At 37.1% G+C, this 12192-nt stretch overlaps 1 protein-coding gene across 1 annotated transcript in view; it reads left to right on the top strand.

The window, feature by feature from the left end:
- Plxdc2 (plexin domain containing 2) overlaps positions 1-11992 on the top strand; it is a 425675-nt gene extending 413683 nt beyond the window's left edge. The window contains exon 14 of the mRNA XM_005386938.2: positions 2614-11992. Coding sequence (XP_005386995.1) covers positions 2614-2730 — 117 coding nt within the window. The 3' untranslated portion in view covers positions 2731-11992. The remainder of the gene's footprint in view (positions 1-2613) is intronic.
- Positions 11993-12192: the final 200 nt, after the last annotated feature.

Here is a 12192-nt window from a genome sequence, read left to right as displayed (position 1 = left end):
TTATACATGTAGCCAGAGAGCGATTTTTTAAGTATTTTAAATAATTTTATTCATGAAGCAAAGTTACTTGGCGTGGAATTTTCTATTTGTGTATCAGATGAATCCTCAGAAGGTTTTAGGTTTTGATGTGCTTCAGATTTCAGATTTTCAGATTAAGGGTGTTCAATACCCTATGTAAGTTTTAAGATACTGTATTAGTATGGAAAAAGCCCTTTCTTTTACTCAGTAAAATGCTGTAGAAGTAAGTGTAAGCTTTTCTTTTTGCCTGAATAAAAAAAACTCTTGAATAATTTTGTGGTTGCATTATAACTATTATATTTTGTTCATTCTTGGAGGCATATATGGAGGCATATGTGTAACAGAGGTATATATGTGATATACTAAGCTAGTTTAGTCAAATTATGAAGAAGAGGTCCACATGTTTTAAATCCTATGGAGTTATTCATTTTTTTCTAAAATGATTAACAAAAAAAGAAAAATTATCTTTAAGGGCATGTAAATAAAATGAAAATAAGTCTGTGTTGTCTTAATAAAGGAAGCCTCACTGTTCAACATTTTAATGTTATTTTACAGATCTCTGTAAGTTCAAAGAGTACATGGTAAATCCTGCAGTCTTTTTATCTAAGATAAAATCATTAACTTAGTGATCCTGGCTTACTAACAAAATACTAAAAGTGATAATAATGGTGTATTTTGATACTGAAATAAAAATAAAACCATGTTCACAAACACTGGGGCATGCATAAAGTGCTGAGTTTTAAGAAATTCCTATCGTGGGCAAGGTTCACTTTGGAATTAGACGGTTTTTGTTTTAGTCTTGCCACTTTTTTAGCATCATGGGTTTGTGCAAAATGTAGATGATGAAATTACAGATATTAAAGGACATCCTGTGTAGGAGTCACTTATAGAAAGCAAAAAACACACAAAAGCCACAGTTAAGAGCTCAATTAAGCACAAATTTCACCAGCACCATTAACAGCATGCTCGTCATCCGCACTCGTGCCTAATGCAGCATCACCCACAGCACAGTCCTAAAGTGCCATGCCTGGAAATTACTCTTGTTCAGGGGGCAACACTGACTAGCTAGAGCGACCACTATTTGGGCCCAGGGAAGATGGAAATTTGAAGCAAAGGTTTAGTGATGCCGCTGCCTAGAGCGATTATGGCTTTGGAAAAGACCAGCTTTGAAGTCACAGAAAAGAGAGTAAGGGTGGAAGCAGTACACTGCAGCACATGGTCATCTCTCCTCCAAACTGGGGTGACCATGAGTTAGTTACACCACCCCTCTCTCTAGAGGCGCTTAGCGTGTGTCCGTTGACTGTGGTGTCAGTCCCACAATGGTGCGTTGTTTGGCTACATGACTCTCTCCTTACTTTTAATTTCTTCTTTTCCACAATAAGGATCAGTCAGTATACTTACCTCGTGTACTCAATCAGCTTATAAACTTAAAGTGTTCTAACTACACAATGTCATACAGGCAACAGTGCAGAGTATTATTAGTAGTAAGCAGAATGCAATGAACTAGATTGTTATTTTTCCAGAATGTACAGCAAATACCCATTCCAACTTGAACTGAAAATCTTCTGTACCCATTGGTCACTGATATTGGCACATCACTGGCAAGTCTGGCAAGATACCAAATGCCAGTATATATACACTGATATTTAACCTTTTTGCATTAAAACTTTTTAGATAGAAATAAATTTCCTTCAGTATTTATTACCTTATTTACCCCAAAATTGCAAGCACTTTGACAAATGGAGTAATCGTTTCTAGTCACGGTGGCAGTGAAATGTATTTTTAGTGTCTTCGGCTGCTGTAACTTAATAATTCATTTCAGCACGTCTGTTTGTAAATCACAGAAGATTTGTTTGGGAGATCAGTACTGGGGAGAGATGTCCTCTTTTTGTCAATACAAATAAGCAGTATTTCAGGACTAGTGTCTGCTATGCAATATAACTTCATAAGCTCAAGATTGTCCACATCTTCTGATGATGGACTATTTTCAGAGTATGACATCTTTAATCTTCAAGCACAAAAATTTGTAAGTGTCACACTTAGTTTAATAAATACTGTTATGATATTAAGTGATAGATAGCTTACTTAGCTTATTTTATTAGTCTACCACCTAACTAAAAGCGCATTTCTAGAAATTATGCAGAACTGAGCAGCCTTACAGTTCTGAGTGAATTAATAAATAAACAAAATGAAGTGACACATTGCATTGACTTCTAAAGATAAGAAAGTGTCAGTGACTACATGTGAAAGGCTTTATTTTTTAAATTATAGTATTTGTGATTACTTATATTTGAGTGCTTTTCAGACATAAAAGTGCATAAGGCATTAAATCTTGCACTCAGTTCTCGGGGGGCAGGTGTGGCAAAAGAGTTGTCTCCTGCCAGGAGAAGACAGTGCTATAGCGGAGATACAAGCACAGGGCTTCGGGGGCTTATGGAGGGGAATGTTTATTAATTCCAATTGTGGTGGTAGAAAGAGATCATTTAATATGTTGTTAAATTTAGTTCAGAAGTTAATGCAGAATAGTTGGCAAATATATTTTTTGAGGATAAGATCTCATCCTAATGCTCATTACTTTTGCATTTTCACTTTTAGAGACGCCCAAGCAGATGGCCTGCAATGAAGTTTCGAAGAGGTTCTGGACACCCTGCCTATGCTGAAGTTGAACCAGTTGGAGAGAAAGAAGGTTTTATTGTATCAGAGCAGTGCTAAAATTTCTAGGACAGAATAGCACCAGTACTGGCTTACAGGTGTTAAGACTAAACTTTTGCCTATATCTTTAAGACACACACACACACACACACACACACACACACACACACACACGAGCCCCAAGCTGCTGTAGCCTGAAGAAGACAAGATTTCTGGACAAGCCCAGCCCAGGAAGGGTAGAAGAAAAACTAAACCTTAAACAAGATGCCATTTACACTGAACATAGAATACTCTAGCGGGATGGCATCTGCAGTTCCCTCGGAACATCTCTTGTGGACTTACCAGAATGTGACAAGATTGCAGTGCTTTCTGGCTTAGGTGCAGGGTTGAAAAGGGATTGAGAAAAATAAATAATAATAAAGCTTTAGTTCACAGGGGATCTACAGCTTTGGTTCAAACGTTCTTATCTGATGTCTCAAAGATATCCGTGTTCCCAAGCGGGAACCCTTTTCCTCGAAAGAACGGTGATGAATGTTTCCTGTGTGCTGAGAAGCGTAGCTCATGTGGAGGCAAAACAAAACTCAAAACGAGAAACTTTTTGTCGTTTCCAAACAGAAGTGTGGCAAAAGGGTTTTGTTTTCCTGCTCTTGGTTCATCTATTCTGCCAAATTCATTACTTTATGGGCTGAATCTTTCCTCTGTACATGAAGTTCAAACTATGCCTGCCTCTTCCCGGGCAATGAATGCCTTTTCTATGAGCTGTGACATTTCCTGACTTTTAGCTAAGGATTGGGAAGCGGGGAGTAGTCAGTGAGGCTTTCCATTCCCCTGCCTCAGAATAAAAGCTCTGTATGGTTTTCAGAAGCATTGCTTCCATTTCCCCAGTGGGAAGTCCCATGAAGCCACAGTTGCTCTTGGCTGATGGAAACAAACGGAACTAATACAAAGAATTCCTTGATTATTTTTTGAGCCAAATAGTAAAGGATTTTCATATGGGGTTTTTCAAGTTTTTGCCATTTCAGTACGAAAAGCCCATTTCATTGACGATTCCTCTCTAAGAAGCCATCCAAGTCAGTGTATCCCTGGTGATAAAAGAATGAATGGACCCTGCTGAATCATACAGTGATTTTCTTTAAAGCACATAGTAGTTACATAAATCTCTCTATATATATAAATATATTTTTGTTTATAACTAACACAAGGCAGGCTCTTGTGACTCTAAGAGTGCATTTTGTCATCTAGACAAAACAAATGCAAGATGCATCTCTGCATTACTCCCATAGAGTTGTAAAATAATCCTTAATATTAGAATATTTTTATGTCACTTAGCAAAATGGTTAAATTCATTGCAATGCCATCATTTTCCTGCCTATTTGATCCACTCCTTAGTGCATATCAACCCCTTCCCTCCCTGTCAAAATGAAGTAGATGCAACAAGCTCCTTAGATGGAGCTGCCATTTGCCCCGTAACCACAACCCAGATTTTGAAAATTCCCCATGAGTGAAGAAAGGAAAGGCATTGTTTGAGGAGGAAAGTAGTTAATATGTGTACTAAGCTCCTAAAGTTTAAATTCAGGTACTATGTATACAATTTCATCAACATCTTGACCCATGGAACTTTTCTGTTCTGTGCCATATTGGTTCTTGTAAGACACAGTGTTCAACGTTTGCAGATTCAAGTCTCAAACTACAGTCGTGTCTCCAAAGTAACATTTTACTAACAGCTTGGCATCTGCACACAATGTCTGCATTGGACGGCATCGATCCACTAACAAAGCACCACACATGATCATCACAGGGGCCCGACATAAGCGAGTGCTGTTTTCTGTCAACATATATTTTGCTTTACATTTTTAAGTATCTGGTGAGAGTGGTAACCTTTCTTAACTGTTCAGTTAATGGCAAAAAAAAAAATAATTGAAAATCAAAGTGATTTAAGGTTGTAATGACAATCTCTCTGCCATAGCTACATTCAGTTTATATGAAATATCCCAACTTATTCTTTGGAGTAGTTTTGGTCAGATAGCAATAACCAAATGACTTGCCAATATAACTGGTGCAACTGGTATTCTAAATATACATAAGGAACATATAGACGACTTCCTCTTAGGATAAAATGATGCTTCTTTTGTGAGCTTTTGTGGTAGGTGTGGCTTCCAACAGCAGTTGACTGACAGTTATATAAATATCTTGCATCTATATCTGACTCCTTCCATATTTCAAATATTAACGTTATCTTTACACCCTTCGTAGCTTATCTTTCATGTTAAATTCAAAAGAACTGATAATTCTGTTCAGTGAATCAAGCCGAGTTACTCAATGAACCAAAGAACCAATTAACAGGAAAAAACTAGAAGTACAAAGGCTCATAGTGTGTGGAGAAACTGCCCAGGAGAATTCAAAATTAAAAGCAATGAGAAGTATCTGCTGTATGTGAGTCCTCTAAGTAACAAGGAGAAAAGTTTGCTAAATCACTTTCTTTCATGACAGTATCATTCTGTTTTTCACTCTACTTCTCATTTGCTGGAAAGGAAGGGTAAACACAGTTTCTGGAAATTTCATAATGGACATCACAGCTTTGAAATATGTATATGTAAATATGTATAGTATTAGAGAGAATGTATGTGCACATTACTCAATATGCCATAAACATAGAGAATAATAACAATCTAAAAATAAGAACAACAAAGGAACAAAACAAACTTACCTGGAGAAATCAGGTAAATGGTGCTATAAAGGAATTTAGTTGTTTCATCCTAATTTATAAAAAAATGATAATCAGCAATTAGATAAAGTTATTCAAAATCATGACAAATATCTGAAGCCAACTAGATGTCATTCATCATAATGATGGTTTGTTGTGAAGGGTTTGGACCTTAGGATATACTTACAAATACAAAATAAGTAATAAAGTACCTTTGACCACAATTATTATTTTGGCTGGAGATACCCAGGCTCATCTCTTACATGGATTATCTAGGGCTCTGTTATCCAACCTTGTACCCACTAGCCACATATAGGTAGTAATATTAAAATTAATTTAAATTAAATACAATTTAAGTAACCAATAGTCTCAAGTGGCTGATGACTGCCATCTTGGTTGAACAACACAAGACACTCTTGTCACTGCAGAAAATTCTTTTGGAATGTATTATCGAAATGTTTCTTTTAGTTCTCTGTCCTTAAGGAAAACAAGAGGAGAAAAAAGAGAGAACTCGGTAGCCCATATACATGCCCAAGCATTTGTTTATCTTAGAAAGACTGCGTAGCATAACAAAAAGAATATGAGCTGACAACATTTTGTGTCTTCACTATGTTATTTTGGAAAAATCACTTCAACCTCATTCAGTGTCAACTGCAATTTTGGAAAATTAAATATTTTTGTCTTATTTGCCTTGCCAGATTACTGTGCAGATTGACTAAATGTATAGCTGTATAGTCTTTTGAGGCCTTATATCAATGTAGTCCATATAAGCTCATCCTTTGGTCCGGTGGCATTGCAAATTTGCAATCAAAGGGAGAATAGTCCATAAATGAAAAAAGCAAAGATAATTCAGTACATTTCTTCAGCAAATGTCAAAGGAGAATTCGTTGAAACACATACACACAGGAGAATTGCTTTAATTCCTTTTTTGCCCATCTAAACATTTCTTCTAATATTACAGAGGAAATATAATGTCCCTAGTATCTATTGCTTGTAAAGCTAAAAGTTTTCTGGTATTCATTCTTGACTCAGACATTTTAACTCTATCATAAGAAATTAATATCTATGACTACTTGAAAAATAGATCCTGTTGATATATTTTCTCCCTCCTATGAAAAGTTCTTTTACTTTGTATTTCCTCAGGAACTTTCCTCTGGAAAGACTCTACAATATGCTCCACTAATTCCAAAAAATTTCCCTTGCTTTTACTTCCCTGTCCTCACCCTCAGTTCTAGCATCAGCATCTATATGCCAAAGTCATGGGAAGTCATTTCCCACAACCTGTGGTAGGGATAAGACCACCAAGGCTTGAAGAGATATAGTAATTCCTTAGTGTAAGAATGAGGTCTTGAACTCCATGCTCCTCGTTGCTCATTTTTACTCCAACTCTTACTGCCTACATCCTTTTGTCAGCAATTAAGACCAACCAACACAGTCCCTCTCCAAACTAACTCTGTTCACTCCGTGAATTATCTGCTCTAATCTGTCACAGGACACCCTATCATGCTGCTGTCTTAAGACTGCTGCTACCCCTGTAACCACCAGCAAATTTAAGTTCTAGCTACTGCAAGATCTTCACTTGGTTTGGCATGTTCCCTCCCCCACCTCCTTATCTGCGGCCCTCCAAGTTTGCACCACTGCTTATCCTTGCCATTTAAAATTTGCCTTTGTTTCACGTCTTCCCAAATGTACTTGAAAACTAATACGCTCATTCAATCACACTTTTGAGTAGTTCTTTAAGCCATTAGGACGTTATTGCCCTAAGAGGTTCTTGAGAGCAGTTACGGAGAGGTCAGTGGTATTACCTATTATACACTCACATTACCTTGTGTTTATAAAGCACTTTACATTTTACAGCGCACTTTGATCCATCCTCTTCTGTTCACTCAATGACTACTTCACTTAACTATGTACTGAGCACCTACTAGGACCAAGTTACTGCGCTACATCTTGTATTCAGTGACAATTACAAATAGCGAGAGAATCCAGCTATGTAAACTGATTTTTAAAACACAATGAAATTGTCAAACGCAACTTTGCAAGTACAAAGGATCTGTATTACGCTAAATTTTCCACTTCAAAAATGCTAAAGTATTTGTTCTGGACAATGTTTATGAAATATAACACACCATGGCACCTGTGTGCCATTTGCTGTATTTCAAAAGATCTGTTGATTTCAAGTATAAGAAAAAAAAGTTACTCAAAGGCGTCCCTGATGCAGAAAACTTTCAAGTTCACTTGCCTTCTTTCTAAGCAGGTGCAGTAGTTGAAGTTTTACTTTCCTGCACCAGTATTCTTTCTGTGGATTTTGAGTAGTGAGCCTCACTATTTTAAGGCCCTCAGAAGCACCAGTTTATCAAAGAAGCATTTGCACTTTAGGTGTGTATGATTGTTAACATCATTTATCAGACCATCTCAGGTTTTCTCAAACAGCACTATTGACATTTTTGGCCTGATAATTCTTTGTTTGGAGTGGAGGAAGTGGTTCTCTATACTGTAGCAGATTTGGTAGCTTTTATGGCTTTCATTGACTGGACAGTAGCACACATATCCTCTCTTGTTCTGACAACTGAAGAAGTCTTCAGACACTGCCAACGTCCCTTTGAATGGAAAGGATAGGAGAGGTTGACCAAACCCACCGCTGGATAAAACCACTATGCCAAAAGGAGCCAAAAGAATTTTTCATTCTGTTGTCATTTAATTGTCACGATAGGTAGCTTTTTGTATAACAAGACTTGAAATTATAAACTCTTAGAATTATTAGAAGAGACTGCAAAGCCCGTACACAACCACAACCCCAAATCATCTTTACCTATATGTTGATTTCTCCACCTACAAATTTATGGACAGGAGAGTGGAAGATTGATTGTCTCTAGGAACTTAGAAATTGGCTTTTGCATATTTAGGGATGAGGCCTTTTGGTAATTCTGCTTTGCTACTACACTCACCCTGGCAGCAGTTTGTGCATCCTTTGCTGGGACTCGACACTAAAGTCACACAGCTTCAGCATCTCAGATTTGCTTTGGGGAGTTATGTTTGCCATTGCACACATTATAAAATTTTGTTTCTTAGTCTTTGCCTCACTGTACATAGAAGTTGAAGCTGAGTACATCTAATTTTAAGTCTTCCTGAATGCTGTATTTGTATCTTTAATTCTTGCAATTTTTCTTATTCACATCACCAGAATATTCTCTTTTATGATCCAGTCAGTTTTGCGCTTAAAGCAGTTGTGGTAATACTGATTTATTTCATTGTTTTTCTATGGGAAAAAAATTGACTATCCTAAGTAACTGAAAATTGTAATGCAGAGTTGGAATACTTAAACTACCAAGCCAAAGTACATACTCATTTGATGTGCCTTATGTCAGTTTTCCTGTAGGGCCGGTGATTTCTTATGGATAACTCTGAATCCAATTAGTTTGTACTTGGGTCTGTTTTTTTGCACTGATTGAAAAACCTTATGAAGTTAATCAAAGACAGCCCCTTAAAAATATCCCCAAATCAACAGCAAACTCCCAACTGGAATATCAGGCCTCCATTTATTCCTTTGCTAAGACCAACTCAGATTTTAAAAGCATTCATAATTATTTACTACAAATTTACTAATATGGATACAAATTGAAAACATTAATCACAAAGTCTGTGACTATAGCATATTACAAAGTACACCCAGGGAAAGTTCTTGTAAGACAGTCATGGAAATCAGAAAAGTTCAACTGAGGAGACCCCCCACATGTTTGTATAATTTTCTACTCTACTCACTCTCACATCAACCTATTTGGTATTATGTCTTAAAGTTTTAAGTAAGCTGATCCTTTAGATGCATCTTTGGATTGGATCTGCCTAATTATTGCCTGGAATAATTTTTATGCCATCCAGGGCCCATTGCTCTTCAAATGGTTGTTACAGAGAAGCAAAATGGTAACTCTTAAAGTAAAAGCACATAATTTCTTAAGTCTGATTTTCCATTGTAAGTTGATAGAACACATTATCATTGGCTTCTTAATAGATTTTTATAAGTAATCAAAGAATGACCAGAAAAGTAAACTGCTCAAAACTTATTATTTTATATCAGTTTCTAGTTAATTCTTCACAATGAAAGATTCTATGTTAGTTTTTTACCAGAATAAAAGGCTGGAAAAAATTAAGTGCCAACCACAAGCTGGTTCCCATCTTTATCTGACTTATAATTTTACTAACATTTAAGAATTACTCAAGTTTTTTTCTCCTGGTAGAATAAAGTTTAAAAAAAATAACTTGTCAGATAGTGATTTTACATTCACTTTTATTCTAGTTTAAAAATTTCAATGACTTCCATCTGTCCCTCCAAGATTTGGATTTTTAACAACAGTCTCTCTTTTACTTGGCATTAAAAATACATATATTCATGACTTCACTAAAGTATCAGAACTGATCACACAGCTGTAAACTTTTCATACCTGTCAAATAAATCCATAGCATGAACTAATCTTAGAAGTTTGATGTATTGCAGGTGATGTAAACATAGTGGTGGGTGAAAAAGTTGATTTGTTGAAAAAATAAAGCACTAAATGTACTATTGGGTAGAGTTTTTAACTTCTTCAGAATATTCAGTGAGGATCAGCTCAGATTTAGGTTGCTTGGACACGCAAGTACTGGAGCACAGGTTCTCCAAAAGATGCTAAGAGACACGTGACATGTGGCACAGCATGTGTCCAATTAGTCTATAACAAAAAAAAAAAAATAGTCTATAACCCAGCCACTCCACCTCTTCTATGAAACCAGTCTTGATGCCACTGAGGCCCTTAATCTAGAGATCTGGGTTACTTATTATTTTCAAAAAGAAACTTACCATTTATTTCCCTTTAACTTAAAAAAGGCATTATCATATTCTTTGGTTTCCTTTACCAGAGACCACGAGCCAACCAACCCCAAAAAGGCAACAAAATAAAATAAAATAAGATTAATTTTCCCAAGGGATAGATAAGAAAGAACACTTTCATCTGTCAGCCCAGAGCTGCATCTCTGTGAAGTTTGATGATCTCAGGATCCGGGCCACAGCGCCATTGTCTAGACATTGCGGTGGTGTCTGCACAGCCGTTTGTAAAATGGTTTGAACAAAAACATGCTCAGATTGTCATATTCGGAGCAGGAGGTAAAAAAAAATCAAATGTCTTCCATACTCCTCTGAAAAGAACATTAAGAGAAATCAAAGCTTCTCCTTGCCAAGAAATGTTAAAATCATTTTAGGAAAATCAATTAAGTGTCTGTAGACACAGACATCTATCTTGTGTACACTGTAACTCGGTCTTTCTCGGCGTCCTCGCCTAGAAGTGGCGGGAGTCTTTTCATTGGCTGGTCAAAACAAGTATCTCATTTGCCTGATTTGAGGCATTTGGACAGCGCCTGGGAAGTACATTAATTCCACTAGAAAAAAGAGACAGTCTTTTTCGCATGCCAGCCGAGATCATGGGAACTTCAAATGCCAAGAATGTAGTGCTGTTTCTGGTAATTCTGCTTGCAGTCATTTCAGATGTTGGAGGCTGAAAAAGCTGAGCAACCAGGGAGGTGTTGGGGGGAGGGGTGCCGTCCCTGCTTTCTGCCAGTTGCACTATTGCACAGAATATTCGTAATGTGTTTGGAAGTGCATATAATTGTACTCTTTGTCAGAATTACAAAGCTCACTGTGGCGCTGCTCTAAGAGAACACTGAGGAAAATCTGACCCTATAAAACGCAGTCAACACCAAACAAAAGGAAAGCTTGTGTGGTGGAGCACAGTCCTTTTCTCACTATTTCTGAAAGCTCTATCTACCCAACCAAGGACGTGTCTGTCTTTCCGGTGAAGGTTAATTTTGTAAAAGTTTTTCCAAAACTTCTTTAATACAAGGCTTGGAAAACTGAGCATTCTGAATTTCTTCCAGTCCTCTGGGCATCACTCCTGTTCCCTCTGCTGTGTCAGCGAGGCATTCCAAGGCTGCCTTCTGTCATCTCAACACACACATACTTCACAGTGACCTTACATCAGGTGGACCTGAGCTTGCAAATGTAAAAGCAATTGTATGTGCATGTACACTGATGGTGTGGGAGAATAAAAGCTGTGTACCCTCGATTGGAACCTTTCATTCAAATTCAGCAATTCAGATGTACATACTTCTGTAGTATGATTAGTATTTTCACTGAAAGTTTGATGATCTAAGCTTGAATATATTTCCTCGCAGTCCATTAATTGGCCTTTTATCCTTTACCTGGGGATCATTATGGCTGCAATAATTCATTCATGTTTTCTTCACATAGCTTCTTTAAGGTTTTCTGCAGTGACTCAGGTTCTGCCTTCTGTGTGTGGGAGATCTTTCTTCTTTTCTGCTTCCTAATAATTATTTGATGAGAAATCCAGTGTATTGACTGTCACCGAGACACAATACATGTCTTAAGGTGTGGAGAGGGGTGGTGACCAAATGTTACCTGTTTTCCTGCTGTTGATTGCTACTTTCAAATTAAATCATGCTTTTTCACTTTCAGTTGGAGTCAACAAATTTGGGATATTTGAAGGGGGAAAAGGGAGCTATTTGTGTAACAGCGCTGTCATATTTGGCTACATATTAAACATAATAAATGAGCATTTTGTTTTAATTTCTCAAGTATCTCTAACCCTTATCTGTCAACATATTTGTGTCTCCTTTCCCTCATTAGTCTTCAAACACATTTTATCCACTGCAGAAGAAACCCTGTGTACAGAGTCCAGAGCCACAAGGCTATTCACATGTTATTGTTCCTAAACCTGCTCTGGCATGGGGACCAAAGCCAACAAGAGTGAACCACAGAAAACAAAGGCTTCAGG

The sequence above is a fragment of the Chinchilla lanigera genome, unplaced genomic scaffold (assembly GCF_000276665.1).
Source record: "Chinchilla lanigera isolate Chin_1 unplaced genomic scaffold, ChiLan1.0 scaffold00028, whole genome shotgun sequence".
NCBI lineage: Eukaryota > Metazoa > Chordata > Mammalia > Rodentia > Chinchillidae > Chinchilla > Chinchilla lanigera.
The sequence above is the reverse complement of the archived record's forward strand: the minus strand, read 5'-3'. Positions and strand labels throughout refer to the sequence as shown.